The sequence below is a fragment of the Phascolarctos cinereus genome, unplaced genomic scaffold, assembly GCF_003287225.1.
Source record: "Phascolarctos cinereus isolate Bilbo 61053 unplaced genomic scaffold, phaCin_HiC Scaffold_9;HRSCAF=440, whole genome shotgun sequence".
In the NCBI taxonomy this organism is placed as follows: domain Eukaryota; kingdom Metazoa; phylum Chordata; class Mammalia; order Diprotodontia; family Phascolarctidae; genus Phascolarctos; species Phascolarctos cinereus.
The window spans coordinates 210,820,946-210,838,816 of record NW_027556402.1 but is presented as its reverse complement, the minus strand read 5'-3'; the positions used below and the strand labels follow the sequence as shown (position 1 = coordinate 210,838,816).

Below are 17,871 nucleotides of genomic sequence, written 5' to 3'. Positions count from 1 at the left end.
TAACAGCTTCTGAATTGTTGTGCTTGTGCAGCCAAACCCTATACTGCATTCTTGTTCCCATCACACTAATGCTGGCTCTGTACCCCAATGAATGATCTCACAAGGTTCAACAACCCTTAAGGTTTAAGACAGTCAACTTAAGAACTGTTCCCACAGGACCCAGGAACGCTTGCATTGTCCACTCGTGAGTCTGCCACGGGAACTGCTATGAGTGATTGTGTTGTGGTCCAGCCCACTTGTGGTTTTTTTATGTATGTAAGACCTGCTTTTGCCCCAGCATGTTAAGCCCTCTTTTTTTTGGGGGGGGGAATCTTCTACTTGCAAGCACTTTCTTTACTTTGAAATTAATTCTATTTCTGTTTAATCCCTGACACACCTACCTCTGGCCTGCTCTGTTTGGCTCTAGCCATTCTCAGGGTAGAGTTTGGTTCCGGTCCAGTTGACATTAATTGGTGTCAGAAGTGGAATTGGATATGGAATGGGGTCATCTGATTCTCCAGTACCAGTGGCAGCGGACTGAGTGCCCCCGGAGATTTAGTTCTCTGGAATCTGACTTCCTTCATCTGGTTAGTCCTCTGCCCTTTGTTCCTGCTTCATTCTCCTGGGCTCACTCTTTGATTGCATTCATCTTTCTTTTTATTTTGCTATTGGCGGGGTGGGATGAGGCATTTGGGGTTAAGTAACTTGCCCAGGGTCACACAGCTAGTAAGTGTCAAGGTCTGAGTTCGGATTTGAACTCAGGTCCTCCTGACTCCAAAGCTGGAACTCTATCCACTGTGCACATCTAGCTGCCCCAGCACTCGCCTTTCTTTGTGAAAACTCCAGGGCCTCACTTGTGAACCGATCTGCTAAGGATATCCTATGCACACCTCAGTTCCTCCCTGCTTGACTCTGTAAATGCACTGCTGTGTGCCTCTGGGTTTTTTTTTTTCCTGTACCCCTCTGATTAATTGGTCCTTCTGAGTGTCTCTGGTTGCTATGCAGAACCAGCTCCTACTTTAGGCCTTCCATGAAAGATCAGGTTATAGGAAAAGAAAAAAAAAAAACCTGTAAGATACCTTTTTTTCTGTCATTCCAACATTGGCCAAGTTGGAGTTAACAGAAATAAAGTCAATTAATCAAAGTTTGTAGAACTGCTAAAAATATCTTAGCAGACTTGGGAGGTTTGGAGATTAATCATTGAGTTTGACAATTAGTCATTTTAAGATTGCAAGAGAGACCTCCTGAGACTTTGGGGTAATTCCAGGAGCTCCCTCCCTTCTGAAACATCTTAGTAAGTTTTGGGGTACCACTCTGTAGAATTTGGGGGGTTTTTGCCTTTTTTTTTGGTGAGGCAATCAGGGTTAAGTGACTTGCCCAGGGTCACACAGTGTCAAGTGTCTGAGGCTGAATTTGAACTCAGGTCCTCCTGACTCCAAGGCCAGAGCTCTATCCACTGTGTTACCTAGCTGCCCCTATAGAATTTGTTTTAAGGAAAAATAAGAATTAAAATTTTATAAAGTTTTTAAAAAGTAAAATGGCATTTAGATAATTTTCCCCTGAAGATTAAGATGGATAACTTCATTGTTCTAGGGCAAAGAAGGAAAGCTAGTTCGGAAGTAATTCCAGAGTGAAGAGAGTAAAGAAATAAAAAATAGATAAATGGTTTGTACCTTATAGCAACCTCTTGTTAACCCTTCCTTGACTTTGCAGTTTTTATTGTATTTTGTTAATAATCTTCACTCACCTGTCTCTAAACAAATTAAGCTGACTGTTTATGACTGGCAATGTTCTGACATTGGGCTTCCCCTTGAGACCATAGCTAATGGAAGAGGATGAAAGTAGTCCCCAAGTCCCTTCTGTACCATTAGGAAAGGAAAGCATGGTCCCTTTTATCGACAAGAGATGCAAGCTAGGAGTTTGTTTTACTGTAAGAAATCTGGTTACTAAAAACAGAATGTGAAGTCTAGAGGAGATGCTGGAAAAAGGGAAAGCACCCCAGAAAGTTTTGAAGGATCCTCTCTACAGCCCTGATCACTCAGCGTGGCGTGGCTCTTGGGAGGGAGGGCAAAGAGAGGGATGGCACAAGGAGGGGGATATTCAGTAATCCCCTCTGCCTTACCCCCAGAGTCGTGAATGTACCTTGGCTGTGGGGATTGCTAACAAGACCCTTCCAGCTCATGTCCCTCTGTTTAACCCCTCTTATCTCAGATCAGTGTAAGAAAAGAGAATGCTGGAGAACTGTAGGGAAACCTCAATCATGTTCTGCCCTACCTGGTGGAGGGGGGCAAGAAGCAGCCAGAATGGGGCCCCACACTGGCAGTGTGCCCCTGGTCATTCTTCAGCCTATTCCTTTAGGCAAGCTAAATAAGAAGGAATGGGAAAACTGGACTTAAGCTTATATTAGAAAAGTGAGGCACTATCCAGGGAAGTAAAATCTGTGGGAGTTCCGCCAAAGGCAAACAAACAAAAAACCAACCTAGCGGCAGCAGTTACAGTAGAAAGCCTTTCATTTAGAATCCTGATTATTCTGGTCCCTGTTCCTTATGGAAACTTGAGCCAGGCTCTTCTCCTCTTAGGCATCTCCTCTGCGAGGCGAGGGGCAGCAGACTTGGCACTAAGCTCCCTTCTGTCTCTGAGTGCTCTGGTTGTGCCCCTCCTCCCCTCTAGGCTTCAGCTGCCTCATTTTTACAATGAGAGTGTTAGATTAGATGAACCCTAAAATCCCTCCCAGATTTAAATCTTTGGAGCCTGTAGTGCATATGTTTGTTTTCAAAAGACAAAAATTGGTCCTGCCCTGCTGCATTGGTTTTAAAGTCCATTGCAGATAATTATGTCAGAGTTCCTTCACATAATGGGTGTCTTATGTGAAACCAGGGACCACGGTAGATTTCCCTATCTCAGGGGCAGATTCCAGGTAATCTCATTATCCATTGGGAAACAGCACGACTTTTCAAGCTTGTGAGATTTATGGCTCCTAGGAGAGTCATCTTGCGAGGCCACTGGGGCATTCTGATGTAATTAAACTTTGAATTGGGACAGTAATCTCCAGTAATTTGTATGTCAGACTTTGAGGTATCGAGGTGCCACGGAAAGATCACTGGGCAGGGAGTCGGAAGACTTGTGTTCAGATCCTGCTCTGTTGTTAACTAGCTCTGGTACCTTTCTCTGGAAAATGATGGGTTTGGTTTAGGTGACGAATGAGGTCCCTTTCAGCTCCAACAAATGATGAAATCTTTAGAATAGTGGTTTCTCTTTGTGAGCTTGCACTATTCTGCCTCATTGTCTCTTGGAGAAAATGGGGGCAGCACATACTTCTTAAGGTTTCAAGTTGAAAAGCAGAAAAATGTGTTTAAAGAGCTAGTGTTTCACACTTCCATCATCACAAAGTAGAGCAATTTTAAAATCCAGGTGGTGTGGCTTCAGCTGTGCTGGAGCAAATGAGTTTATTTTCTTTTGCTCCAGTTTGGGACACTTTTGTGTGGTGATGCTGACTGTTATTCATCTTTTGTAGTTGTTTCTTAGCAAAGTAATGTAATTGTTACCTACACATTTAGAGCCAGCATGATCGGGAAATGAACCAGAACCATAAGATCCTGTGTGTTCACCAATGTTGTTCTTACTCTTGTTACACAAGGCTACTCAGACACTTGAATCTCTCATTTCCCATAGGCACTGGAGCTGGCAAACTTTCTGGCAGAACTAATGAAGGTGCACAGATTCGTTGCTAAAGCTGTTACCCATTTTTGAAGAGTCGAAAGGCACAGTCTTCCCAGAAATATGGTGATGGAAGAGGTGCTACCCATTTCTATTACAATGAAAAACCCACAGTAGGAAAGAGGATAGTTTCTTGTGCACTGCAGAATAGACGTTCCGCTTCAGTAGTTGTAGTAGCTCTGGAACTGTAGAAATACAAGAGATACAGCCGGCCCCCGAAGCCAGCTTTTCCAGCTGATATCTTGTGAGCTGTTGGCAGAAGGTGGGGAGCTGACTGAGCCTGCGGACGTCCGCCGCTCTGCCTCCGCCTGTCTGCCTGCCAGCCTCCACTCGTCTCCAGGGTCAACAATGAGTGACTCGGCGATCAAGTCTTGGAGTTCTTTTAGGATCCAAGGATGGACCGCATCCCGGTTAGGGGATTTTGATTCAAAATCTCTTCCCTCTTCGTGCTTCTTCCTTACTTTTACTGGGTATCAGTTCCATTTAGTCATTTTCAGAGTGAACTGAAGCCAAAGCAGAAGTAAGCAGCCCTAGCTGCCTCCTACCTCTGATCATTTCCCACCATCCCATTACCCCCAGCATGCGTCCTGATCTGACCCTCCTGGGTCTCCTGCTAGAAGCTTTATAAAAAATGATGCCTGCGCCTGGCTCATCATGAACTCCAATATCACCGACGTGCTCTCTAGGCTTGGGCCAGGCTCTTCCTTCCATTCCTCTCCTGTTGCCTGGCCTGACTTCCAGCTTTGTGGTTGGTTCATTGATTAGTGAATTCTTTGTGTATCCACATTGATCTCTTCAGACAAATCTCAGTATTTTTCTGGGTTGGAATTTGTTTCCCTTTGTGTCTTCAGTGGTTTATTCTTGAATATCTCCCTTCCCTCCTAGACTGATTTTCTCTGAAGTATTTTCATAGACTGCTGCCTGTCTTTTCTTTGAATCCTTTGAAGTTTGCTTTTCCAAAATCTGAGATGTATGTTGTGCTATGCTCAGAGCTCCTCTCCTCTTTCACAAACTAGGATGAAGTGGTTACTTCCCTACCAGTTTCCCCTAAGTCATCCCCCTCCACCCTCCTCTGGCAACTGCTTCCTCCCTGTTAGTGAGAATCAGATCTCGAACAGAATTTCCCCTTCTAGGTTCCTCCAGCTTTTGAAGGATACATGATTACTAAGGCAGATCATTTATTTTTCTGCTTTTGGGAGAGAGGGAGAGGGAGAAGAATGAAAGGGGGAAAAAAGGCCTATGCTCTAGGAGATGGTAATTTTTATACACTATTTAATATAAATTCACAATAGCATTTACCACTTCAGAAGAGTGTTTTTCTTCTTTCATGGAAACTTTCTTCTTTTGAAATTGTGAATAGTGATTTGGGAGCATATGGAGAATGCCCATCCCAGGAGGAAATAAATGGGCTACTGATAGTGTAGTGAAGTGGTCAGAGCATTTGATAATCATGGAGGAATCAGAAGACCTGATTTCCAGGTTAGGTTTTGCTGCCTAATCATGGGACTGAGGACTTAGTATTTCCTGTTCTTAGCCTCAGCCTCAGGATCCTTATCTGTAAAATGGAGATAATACTTCAGTTACTTGTCTGCCCGGGTTGTTTTGAGGAAGAGCTTTGTAAATTGTGAAGCATAAACATCCAGCAACACAAACATACTGAGCTGTTATTACTACCTGTGCTGATGGGAAGGAACCAAGTTATGGTCTGGAAAATCATGGCTGTCTAGAGTTGTGAGTTCATGCACACCGAAGAGATAGAGACTGAGACCCAATTCTCACTGAACAAATAATGGACCTGCAAGAATATTTTCCGGGTGATTTCTCAACTTAGTTGCTGTTCTAATGAGCATTTTATTTGGTAAATCAGAACTCATGATATTTTTTCTATTCTGATTTTTATATTAAAAAGGAAAATAATGGCTCAGAGTCAGAAGACCTGAGTTCAACACCTATCCCTAAGGCTCACTGTGAGTTCCTGGGTTAGTTATTTAACCTTCCTGAGCCTCAGTTTCTGAATTTCTAAAGTGAAGAGGTTGGACAAAACAGCCTCTGAGGTTCTGTCCAGCTCTGATCAGTGATCCACTGGGTCCCAGGTAGAGATCAGGACTTTATTCCCAAAGTTATTGCCAGGGTAGAACATGGGGATGCCAGCATTTTAATATTGTAATGATAACCACAATACTGTTGGATCTGAGAATAAACTGCTGGTGTGAGTAGCAGTTTCTCTTTTAAAAAATTATTTCAAAACATTTGCTTCTTGAGATATTGTGATATGTCAGTAATTGTGTTATCTTTTCTCTTCCAAAAACACTCTAAAAATACTTGTTTGGGCTGGGTGTGCTGGCACAGGCACTCCTCTCTGTTCCTGGGGAGGCTGAAGCTCAGAAATTCCCTGAGCTCAGGAGTTCTGAGCTGCTCTGGGCTAAGCTGACCAACTGGTTGTCTGCACTAAGTTTGGCATTGAGACCGTGGCAGTGGGGCCACCTGACAATCCAAGGAGGGTCACAAACAGAACAGGCCAAAGTTCTTTGGGATCCAGTGGGATCAAATCCATGAGTAACCCTTAGAGAGGGATGCAGTCTTTTAAAAAAATGCTTTTATATGGGTCAGTTTTGAAGACTGAAGGTTGATTTTATTATGTACCTGAAAAGCAAGCTGCTTATAATAAAAGTCTGCAATTTCATGTACAACCCTCCTTTTCTGTTTTAGGATGTATATAGAATGTCCATTTTATTTAGTGTTTAAGTTCAGAATAAAAACAGTGTTATGAGAAAAATGCTTGTCAGTCTTTAAATTTTGCCTGAGAAAGCAAGTGGTGAGAGTAATCTTTGGGAAATGACATTTTTCAACATGAGTGGACATGTAAACTGTAAGTGGAAAAGAAGAGAGTGGTAAGGAAAAATATATAAAATGGAGACAGTACCTTAGTTTTCTTCTTAGAGATCTTTTTAGGTTTTGAACAATATGATAAGACTTTTTAAAAACATTCCTTCAGTGAACCATTTTCCACAATCCTCCTTTCATGTGTAATAGATGAATTTATTTCTCTAATGTTTTGATGATTTGTAGATCACAATCGTGTACATGCTACAGATGTCCTGCATGCAGTGTGGTACCTGACAACTCGGCCGATTCCTGGATTCAAACAGATCCGTCAGGATCTTGTGAAAGTGATTCGCACAGGTACTGCCTTCAGTAAAGGAATATTTAAGGATAAGCCTGAGAATAAGTTAGGCCATGTAGAAGACACTCTGTTGTACTTTCTGGACAATTCAGTAACTTCTGCTTTAATGAATATTTGGTTAATAATGTTAACCAGTTATTTTGCTCCATATAGAAAAGTCTAAATTAATTGGGTATTATTATGGGGTGCTCATATTACAAAGGTTTTTGGTTTGGGGATGTGAAAGTTATAGGTTAGGAACTAGTATTGAGCTCTGTGTTTTGGCATGACTAGTTAATGCCTGTGCCAGAAAACATGCCAGGAAGAAAGGAGGAAAACACTTATAATGGAATTGCAGATGAGTTGACTTTCTGATAGGCCCATACATAGAGTTGCTGCTGGAATGGTGGCCCTTTTCTCTCTCTGCCATTTTCTCTGATCTTCACCCAATTTCTAGGGTTCTATATCTTGGGATAGACAGACTCTTTTTCCCTAGTCACTCGAGACAAAGGTGAAGTATTTCAAAAAGGGACTTCACTAGCCACTATGGGAAAAAGGTAAATTAAAAAAGTATCAAGTGTAGAAGTTTACAGAACATTTAAATATTTGTAGTAGGAAATTTGCAATCTAGTAATAAATGTCTGACACGATTTCCTTATCCAATCCTTTCCTTATCATTTGTAATACCCTATCATATAGGTTGACTCTACCCTTGGGTAGAATGCCATTCCATCACCTTCTGCACTCATCCAGGCCTGTCTCAAATGTGGACTCACTGTGTTGATCTCATGGCCAACTAACCAGTTCATGACCACTTCCTGCCGGCACCTAAGGCCAGTTCTCTTTCTTTTCCGGCACCAAAGATATGGTTCCCTGTTGCATCTCCCAAAGTTCTGGCTTCCACAAGCTCTTGGCCTGTTTGCAGAGTTAGGGGGAGTGATCCCAGCTGTGTTCAGTTAGCATTTCACATAAGTCCCAGCCCAGCTCTTGGTTGTACCTGCTTCCCTTTGTTCTGAAGGTCACTTCCCCTCAGAGAAATGCCCGTAAGAGACCAATCATACATTTGTAGTGCTTTGTGCACTACAAATACGCAGTCAGTAGTAAATAGAAACACACATAGATTCTGCTGCAGTAAGGGAAAGGTCTTTCCATCAGAAGCTTCATAAGGATCAAAGACTATAGAGTGCTGACTCTAGTGAAACATTCAAATATTTTACTAATATGTATTCATTGGTAAGATAGATTATAATCAGTTTTATTTGTTACTCTCTTGTTGAAATGTCTCAGCACAAGGATTTAAAATATTATCAAAGAGTGCCTGAAAATCGGAAAGTCTCTGAAAACCCCCCATTCCTGTTGGCGTGCTGCTGATGGGAAGCCCCAGTAACACTTCTCATTGATCAGCAATGTCATATTGTGGTTTGTTGTTGTCGTCCTGGCAACAAAAGGCAAACACAGAAGCTGATAGACCAGCACTGGAGGTTAGGTTCTGTGTTAACAAAACTGATGCAGAAGCAGCTCTCTCATTTGGCTGTTATGGACCTCCTTTTAATGTGAATCAAATAGTTAGTAGAATCAAATCACTGTCTCTCAAAGTGATTCACATCAGTGAATCCTGTTGTAGTTTAATCTGAATGAATATTCATTTGGATCCTTCTTTTGCCAGTATTTCTTATTTGGATATTATAAATGTATCAGACTTAAACCTTTAACTTCCTAGTTTCCAAAATGTAATGCTACATTCTCCCTTAAATCACATGAATACTTTCTTCATTGGATTTATTTTGAAAAAGTATTTTAATACTTTAAAGTATTTGGTAATAATACCTTTATTTACCCTAACAAGGGAAATCTAGAATATATAATCTGATGTTTCAAATAAAGCATTAAACTATTACATTTTCGGTATTGAAATGTACATGTTCAGATTTTCTACTCTAAATAGAGTACATATTTACAAAAAAATCTAAATGTTCATTTTTGGTTCTATATTTGATAATTTATTTTTTCTGATTAAAAATATTGAATACCTAATCATATTCTTAATTATAAATATATTTGGCCTTTTAAAATAATGTCTAATTTTTCTCATGTTTTAGAGGCATTAAAAATAATTCCAGTATGCACAATCCCAGTGCTCACAAGCTGAGGATTTGCTGCAGCTAAAAAATTGATGTTTTTAAGTGTCATGGTAAATTTTAATCGTAAACAAGTATAGAACATAAACAATTATAGTTCATCTATCATTTGAGCAAAATGATTCTTGTAGTATTAAACCTTTAGAGGCAAACTAATGGTGTAGTGGAAAGAAGTTGTATTACTTGTTTATATTTGAAATTATTAAAACACTGGCTTTTTCTTTATAATAAAATGCATAAATGGACATGTTTATTTGTGTATTATAGTCAAACACTCCAGTAGGCAGCTGGTGGATTAGTGAGTAGAGCATTGGGTCCTTATATCAAGCCAAGATCTATCTCTGTATCTTCTACCCAGTGTTCCTATTTCTGCCTCTAGAGCTGTTAAAAACTGGTTGTTAAACTCTTTCACATGCCAGCATTTGAGGTCCTTGGAGATGGTGATCATGTTCTCCTTCCTAAGTAGTTTCTTCTCTGGGCTTAATGCTTCTGGTTCCTTCAGCCCATCCTGCTGTGATGTACCCCTTTTCCATTCTCTGAATGAGAAGAGGAGCCAAGCCTTCCTCTGACTGAGGCCCTTATAGCTTCTCCTGCTGGCTCCAGCATGTCCCCCAGAGGGAAAGTGAAAAGGGCCAGACAGAGTATCTCCCATCTGCTCCAAGGCAGTGACTTCCATATGTGCCAACATCAGGCAGCCTCCATGTTCTGCTGCCAGCCTGATCTCCCAGCTGAGAATCGAAGAACCTCTGGTGTAAAGAGGAGCAACCTTCCCTTTGACTTCAGGCCTTCCATCTCCTACTGTACCTGTCCCTTGAGGAAAGGTGGTGGGGAACCAGACTTCTTTTTTCTGCAATGCAAGTTTGACTTCCATCTCCTGTCGTGCCCTTTCCTGCCTAATCTCTAGCCTTTGGAGGGAAGAGGAGTAGTGAAGCAGAGCCTCCTACATGACTGTGTAACTATGTCCCTCTAGTCTCATGCTTTGCTTGCCTCCTGCCTGAACTCCAACCTCTTCTGGGATGAGGAGTGCTGCCCTCCACTCAATAATAAACATTCCCAAATTTGGTCATACCCTTCATATTCCCCATACCCACTCCCATCTCCTGATTCCTTATTCCCATCCCCCTCAACCTTTTCATTCTAAAGTTTCAACCAAACATCCTCCAGCCATTCCACTGTGCCCTCTGGAATGCCTGTTCCATAAAAAGGTCCTTTCACCCTAAATCTTTTCCTCTCCCACTTCTTTCATCTACTAGCTATTACTGAAATCTGACTCCCCCTCAATGACATAGCCTTTCTGAATATCCTTTCCAGTACTGGCTATACCTGCACTCATTTTCCTCGGCTTATTGGTCAAGGCAGGGGAGTTGGAATACTCTACTCCTCATTGCCATTTCCAGGTTCTGCTCTTTCCTTTATCACTCAGTAATCTTTCCTCCTTTGAGGTCCATGCTGTTCATATCTACTACCCAATCAAAATCTTGGTAGCTATTACCTTCAGACCTCCGAACCACTCCCCTTCCTTTCTCAATGAATTGGATATGTGTCTCACAATTTTCCTCAACTGCTGACTTAATAGGGAACTTTGAACATACATATTGACTTTCCCTCAAATACCCTACCTACTCAGTTCCTCAGTCACCTCCCTTGAACTGCTCCTTCACCCCACCTCAGCCACATACGGAGATGATCCTTCATACTCTTGACCTTGCCATCCCCTACAAACATACCACCTTCATGTTCAAAAAATTCTAGAATACCTTTACCTGACCATAATCTATTGGCTTTTCACCTCTCCCTCTACCTCAGTTATATAACCCTACTCTTCATCTGCACCATGACCTCCATCTGGACTGCTCAGTTCTTTCCCAGGGTATCTGCCCTGCGCTAGCTGCCACTCTTCCAATCTTGACTCCTTGGTGAATCAGTTCAATTCTGTATTGTTCTCTCTTGAATTCCTAGCTCCTTTATCATTTTGCTGATTAGGCCATGCAAAGTTGCAGCCTTGGTTCACTCCCACCATTCACTACCTTTGCTTCTACACGTGTTACTGAATGAAGGTGGAGAAAGTCATGTAACTGTTCTGAATGGGTCCACTACAGATTTATGTTACGTAACCTCTACTGGGTCCTCCCTTCTGCTAGGCAATTCTTCTATACCTGTCTTATCAACTCACTATCCTACTCTCCACACAGACTCTTCCAAATCTTTTCATCCCTCCTCAAACCTCTCATGACTCCCTCTTCCTCATTCTCTCAACTTGCCTCATGTTTTACAGAAAAATTGAGGTCATTCACCTCTTTTCCCCAGTTGATAATATCATATAACTCATATGCCTTATGCCACTATCTCCTCTTTCAGCCGTTTCACATGAAGAGGCGGCCTTATTCTTAAAGGCCCACCCCTTCACCCACAGAACTGAATCCATTCCATCCCATCTCCTTCAACAGATTGCCCCTTTTGTCGTCTCCACTCTGTCACTTATTTTCGATCTCTCCCTGTCTGTTGGCTCATTCCTTACTACCTACAAACATTCCTGTTGTTCAGAGCGTCAGGAGACGTGATTAGTCACTTTCCACTGCAGAGCCAGCTCTCAGGTGCCTGGGAAATTGGGAAACTCCAACAAATCCAAATCATCACACATATCATAAAATCGTAAATCTGATGAAGCATTTGCCAGAGGATGAGATCATCTGGAGGGTGAGCGCAAAGGATTGTTGTTATGCCAAGCTTAGGGTACAGCTTGCTTGCTGGGCCTTCGCCCTGGAAAACAGTGTCTCCTAACGTCTTGACACTATAGCGGGCAATATTATCCTCCCAGTCCCTCAAACTCACATCCTAGGAGTCATCATCAACTCTTCACTGTCACTTCCCTCTCTCCTCCATTCCAATCTGTTGAGAAGAATTTCGCCTTTGCAACATCTCTCAAATACTCCCCCTTCTCTCCTCTGATACTGCCTGCATTCTAATGCAGGTCCTCATCACCTCATGTCTGGAGTGAAGCAATAGCTTACTGATTGGTCTGTCTCTCCCTGCTCCAATTCATCTTCCGTTTAGCCACTAAAGTGATTTTCCTAAAGTGGAAGTCTTATTCAGTAAACTCCAGTGACTCCCTATTGCTCCAGGATCAAATACAAAATCCTGTTTGGTATTCAAAGCCCTCCATAATTTAGCTGCTCCCACCTTTCTAATCTTCTTACACCTTACTCTCTGCCATGTATTTTTTGATCCAGTGGCACTGACCTTCTTGTACTTCCACGAATAAGACGTTCTGTCTTTTGGCTCTCCTTCTTTATCTCTGTCCACTGGCTTTAAGTTCCAACTAAAATCCCATCTTCTACAGGAAGCCTTTCCCAACCCCTCTTAATTCTAGTGCCTTCCCTCTGTAATTACTTCCTATTTATCATGTGTATCTGGAGGAGGAAATGGCAAACCAGTCCAGTATCTTTGCCAAGAAAACTCAAAATTGGGTCACAAAGAGTAGGACACAATTGAAACAACTGAACAACGACAACAAAATCGTGCCTTGTTTGTACACATTTGTTTGCATGTCATCTCACCCATTAAAATGTAAGGTCTTTGAGGTCAGGGACTGGTTTTTTTGTCTCTTTCTGTGTCTCTAATGCTTAGCACAGTGCCTGGCACTTAGTAGGTGCTTAATAAATCTTTATTGGTTGGTTGAATGAGTTCTAGCTTATCATTGTTCTTCCTAAAATTTGGCCCTGTGAATTGTGGTTGGATTTGGGGAGAAGGTGGAATGATTGTATCTTCTCCCATTCTAGACACTATATTAAAAAACTAAGAGCCCTCTAGCTTCTTTGGTTGCCATGTTGAACTTGTGGACCACTAAAATTCTGAGGAGCCTTTTCTAAATTGTTTTCTTCTATTAGATTTTGTACCTCCTTCCCTATATGGGAACTTGTTTTCTTCAGTGTACTTTTTTCCAGTTGGCCAGTTGTATTTTTTAAGGACTTGTTTTCTACAGTTAATTTTTGTCCTTCCTTTTCCAAGCTATTGACTCTCGCATACCTCTCATTTCTTTTCTCATTTTTCCTCCTGCGTCTCTTATTTGACTTTTAAAATCCTTCTTGAGCTCTTCTAAGAAGGCTTTTTGGCTTCAGATCAGCTCATATTCCCTTTTGAGGTTCCAGATGTGGGTTTGTTGACAATGTTGTCCTCTTCAGAATTTCTGCCTTGATCTTCACTCTTCCCATTATAAGAATCTATCATATGTTTCTTTTTGCCCATGGTGTTTGCTTATTTCCTGGCCTTTAAAGAGATTGGGCTCTCCTGCTGGGGAGCAGAGGGCACTGACCCAAGCTTCTTGCGTTGGGAGCCTGAGGACTGGTCGATGGCTTTGTATGCTGGGGCCTCCAATGTTGGCAGTTGGAGGCTGTAGGATTCTGGCAGCTTACCCGGTATTGGGCTGGAAACAGTGATACTGGAACTCTAGGGGTAGGATTGGGTAGTGTGGCTCCTGGAGATTTCCTGCTCACCCAGGCCTTTTCTTCCCTTTGCTTTCTTCATCTCTTTTCAGATGGATGTTGTAGGGTGTTTATCTGCCTGGGGCCCCTTGGAGTGCTGCTTCACTTAAGTTTTGCTGAGGCATTGGGAGAGCCTGTTGCTGTAGAATGCCAAAGCACCTGGTGGTTTTCTGAGCTGGTTTTCACTAGTTTCCCCTGCCCACAATGAGGCACTCGAGGTCCAGGTGTTGGTGTTTGCCTGCTCTACCATCTGGGCTTCAGGATCTCCTCCTGGTATGTTGAGGTGGGGCCTTCTACTAGCTTGCTGGGATGCCTCCTGTTCTGTACTGCTCCCCTTCCCCCAGAGTAAGAGGGGCCTTTCCAGTTAATCCCTCAAGCTACCTGGGCTACTGGATGGCTGCCCCCCCATCTTTCTTCTGGTTCAGCTATTCCAGGGTTTTTCCTGGGGTGATATTTTCTGGGCTTTCAGGGGTTAATAAGGGAAAGTAAGAGAGACTCATCTCTTACTCCGCCATCTTGGCTCCTGAAAGTGGAAGTCTGAGGGGCCTTTTTTGTGTGACTTGTATATCCATGACTTTTTAACTCTGTTCTGGTTTAGTTGTGCTTTTTAAAAATTCCAAGTGCAAGGCTTAACATTTATCCTTGCTATATTTCATCTTACTAGATCTCGGCCCATTGAAATCTTTTGGGATTCCAGTTGTGTCACCTAATGTGTTAGCTCCCAGCTTCTTTTATCTGTATATTGCATGTGCATTCCATCTAAACCTTAATCCAAGTCCTTGAGAAAGACATAAAACAAATAACCTACCAGAACATGTAAGACACCTATCCAGAAGGGTGGAATGATATGGACTCAGAGAGGATATTTCATGGCAAATTGGAATAAAAATGATCATGGGGAGGGCAAAGAGCAGAAATGGACTGCAAAGTCAAGGACACGGTAAAATTTCTACCATGGGGCAATGCTTCTGTCCTTTCAGAGAAACTTCAACCACGAAATAGTATCTTAACTGTGTCGAGAACTACACTGGTCTCTAGCAGAGATTGAAGCGTACGTTTCTGGTTCTTTGCTACCACAAAGAATATTACTATGAATATTTTGGTGCATATGAGATCTTTGTCCCTATCTTGAACGTCCTTGAGGTACATGCTCAGTAGGGGGATCATTAGGTCAAAGGACATATGGGCAGTTTAGTTGCTTGCATAATCCCATGCTTATATCCCAGACAGTCAGATCTGTTCATAACTCTACCAAAAATCTCATACAGATTATGTTCATTGTAAGGTCCCCATCTCCCGTTACAGAACAGATCTCTTTCCCCATGGCGTTGTTCTTCAGGGGGATCCCCTCCCACCACAGAAGTAAGATGTCTTCATTTCAATTCCTCCCTTTGCCATTTCACCTTTTTCCTGTAGCCTTTCTTCTTCCTGAAAGACCACAAGTTATCTTCCCTTCATTGTTTACCATTGACTTGAATAGGGTACATTATATTTATTATTTTTTTATTATTATTATTAATTATATTTCCCTCAATCTTTTTTTTAAAGCTCCCTTTTATTGGCCTTCTCTGCAGATAAGTCTGACAAAAAACATTGATTTAGTCCATGTTTTCATGCCTGTTCCTCACTTCTAATTAGGTTCCACTTTTATCTTTATCTCCTAGTATACAGTTGGAAATCTCTTAATGGTCCCTCTGCTTTTATTGTTAAGTCCATAGGTGACTTTTTCTTTTTTCTCTCCCCCCCCAACTAGGTTAATTTATTTAATTTCTTATACTTTCTTTGGTAACTATGTTCACTTACTTTTCTTGTGTTTCTGTTGTCTGGGGTGTATGCAAAGCAGATAATTGGCTCACCTAAGGGTTTTTTTTTGATTGTTGTTAGGAATGCCTTAAGTGAATTTTTAAAAATTGAATATCCATCTTTTTTTCATTAATGATTAGGCTCATGTTTAATGGGAATGTCACTTCAGGTTATATCTTGAGCTCCCTTTGGGACACATTCCATTCCCTTCTGGGGTTTTTGGTGGGTGCAAAAAACCTTCTATTATTCAGATTTCTTTTTCTTTCTTTTTAAAAAATATTTTAAAGCCTTTCTCCTGATTGAAGAATTTATTGTTTGTCATTGGAATTATTTAAATTAAACCACTGTGTGTTTTTAGGGTTGTGGCATAGGGTTTTGTTTTTGTTTTCTGGAAGCAGTCTGTGGATTCTTTTCATTGACTCTTTCTTTTCTGTATTTAGAAGTTCTGGGAAGTTTTCTGGTAGTATTCCTTACGCTGTGGTATTCTTTTGGAAGGCCTTTGATTCTAAGTGTCTCTACACATCCTGTCTGTCCTCAAGATCAATATGTTTTGCATTTGTAGAGATATGTGTTCTTTCTGTGTATTTGTGTTCTCAAGCAGTTGTTCTTTCTTTTGCTTCGCTGGAGACTCGCCACCATGGATTCACTTTTTTTTGTTCTGCCAATTATTTCTGCTATGCAGGCCATAAATTCTGCCCTCGTGTTTCTTTTTTGAACCATTCAGAATATCTTACTGTGGTTCTGCGTTCTCTAGGGAATCTCTGCCTCAATCAGTTTCCTTCATCTTACAATACTTATTCAGAGATGTTTAGACTTGTTTAGATGTCCTGGTGACCATTCTTCCTTCTGTTTATTAATAGTTTCCCTGATGTTTTCTATACTTGTACTCAGGATATTTAACTGTTTTCTTTCTCCTGAGATCTTTGGTAATTTCTGTCTATTTGTTTTCTATGTTCCACTATCATTCACTTTCTGACACCTTCCCCTTTGATGGTAGATCCTCTGAGGGCTGGGTCTCAAAGCTGTCATAGTCTCTTTTTCGCTGGCCTCAGTTCCTGTCCCAAGTGACATCTGGAGGGACATAATTGGAGTACTGAATATCAGTATCCTTTCCATCTGGGTTGGTGCCCCACCCCACCCAAGCAAGATGATTGAAGCCCAAGATGGAGAGCACACTTTCACTTTGCAGTGCTTCCAGATCCTGCAGAGATTAACTGGAGAAGGTGTTGGGTGGCAGAATTCTATTTTACTGCGTATTGCCACAGAGTGGGGGGGGGTGAGCGTGGGGAACTGTGGCAACAACTTCTTATTGTTGCTGTGGTTTGCCCTTCATTCTCAGAGAGGACCATGACATCAGGGAGGTGGCGCCGTGACATACAAGTGAACTGGATTTAAGTGAGGGGAGGGCTGGGCAAAGTCACCAGCCTCACTTTCTCCTCCAGAGCCATCTGAGTCCAGTAGTGAGATATAGATCAAGATGACTGGAAGAGGGCCCTGGATGGTCAGGAGTAAAATCATTGGTGAGGGGATCAACGGGGACAGGCTATGCCACTTTGCCTATTTGTGGGGATTGGTAGAAGAGGGGACACTGAGTTAGCAATTAGAGATTAGGCTTCTGTGGTATTAATTTATGGTATTTATGTTAATTTTATGCTATTAATTTATCAAGTTGTTACTTCGTTAGACTTGGTGTATTGGCCTGTGGAGACCTCTTGCACGTAATTCTTATTTTGAGGAGTTTGGGGAGTTTGGAAGAATTAGAGAAAATGTCTAATTCTCCATATTGTTAGTCATATGACCTTGGCATCGCAAAAGGGCTGAAGAAATAGGGTGGAGTGTCACTTGGGAGTGCCTTCTAACTCACAGTACTAATGAAGGGCAAACTGGGTTTGTCTCTCCATGTCGTGGCTCTCTCTTTTTGTGTTGCTCTCATGTCACCATTACGCTACCTTGGGCTACTATCATCTATGTAACCACATGGTTCCTCTTCTCCTGAGGCTATGTGGTTGTCTAGACTTTGCAGATAGGCCAGCTTCTACTTCAGGGAGTTGAGCTGGAGTCTCTGTAGTTTTCCTCTCACAGTCACTCAGCTCTTTGTTTCTGTATCTCTTTTGAATTCTCTTTTAAAGGCCAAGTCCAGGCATGTATCTTAGGGTTATGAACTGGTTATGAATCAGTCAGTTAAAATGGAAATAATGAGTCAAGGAGTACCTAGGACAAAGAGAGTTCATATCTCATTAGGGGAGGCTTCTTTAATTTCAGAACAAAGGGTCCCTGTACTTTAGCCTGGTTAATCTGAAAGGCAAGTAGTTAATCTGCCTCTTGGGAATACCCTGTATAAGATATAGACCCACATTGAGGAGGCAAGATTACCATGGTCAAGACATTTAATGTCTCAGTGTCCCAGGCAGCTCTCTGATACTAGCAGAGTGTGCAGGAGTTACTTTCTGCTGTGATAGAGACAGCATCCTTACCAGGAGATCCCTATACCAATGAAGTCCTAAGTCCAACAACAACAGAAGAGTTGATCATGTATATTTCAGAGCTGATAACTTTTAGTTATCTGTGTCAATCATTGCATGTAAAGAAT

At 41.8% G+C, this 17,871-nt stretch overlaps 1 protein-coding gene across 2 annotated transcripts in view; it reads left to right on the top strand.

Moving 5' to 3' along the window:
• PDE3B (phosphodiesterase 3B) overlaps positions 1 to 17,871 on the top strand; it is a 160,402-nt gene that overhangs the window by 122,417 nt on the left and 20,114 nt on the right. For both annotated transcript variants that reach the window (XM_078148502.1, XM_021005329.2), the window contains exon 11: positions 6,766 to 6,879. In XM_078148502.1, the coding sequence (XP_078004628.1) occupies positions 6,766 to 6,879 (114 nt within the window). The remainder of the gene's footprint in view (positions 1 to 6,765; positions 6,880 to 17,871) is intronic.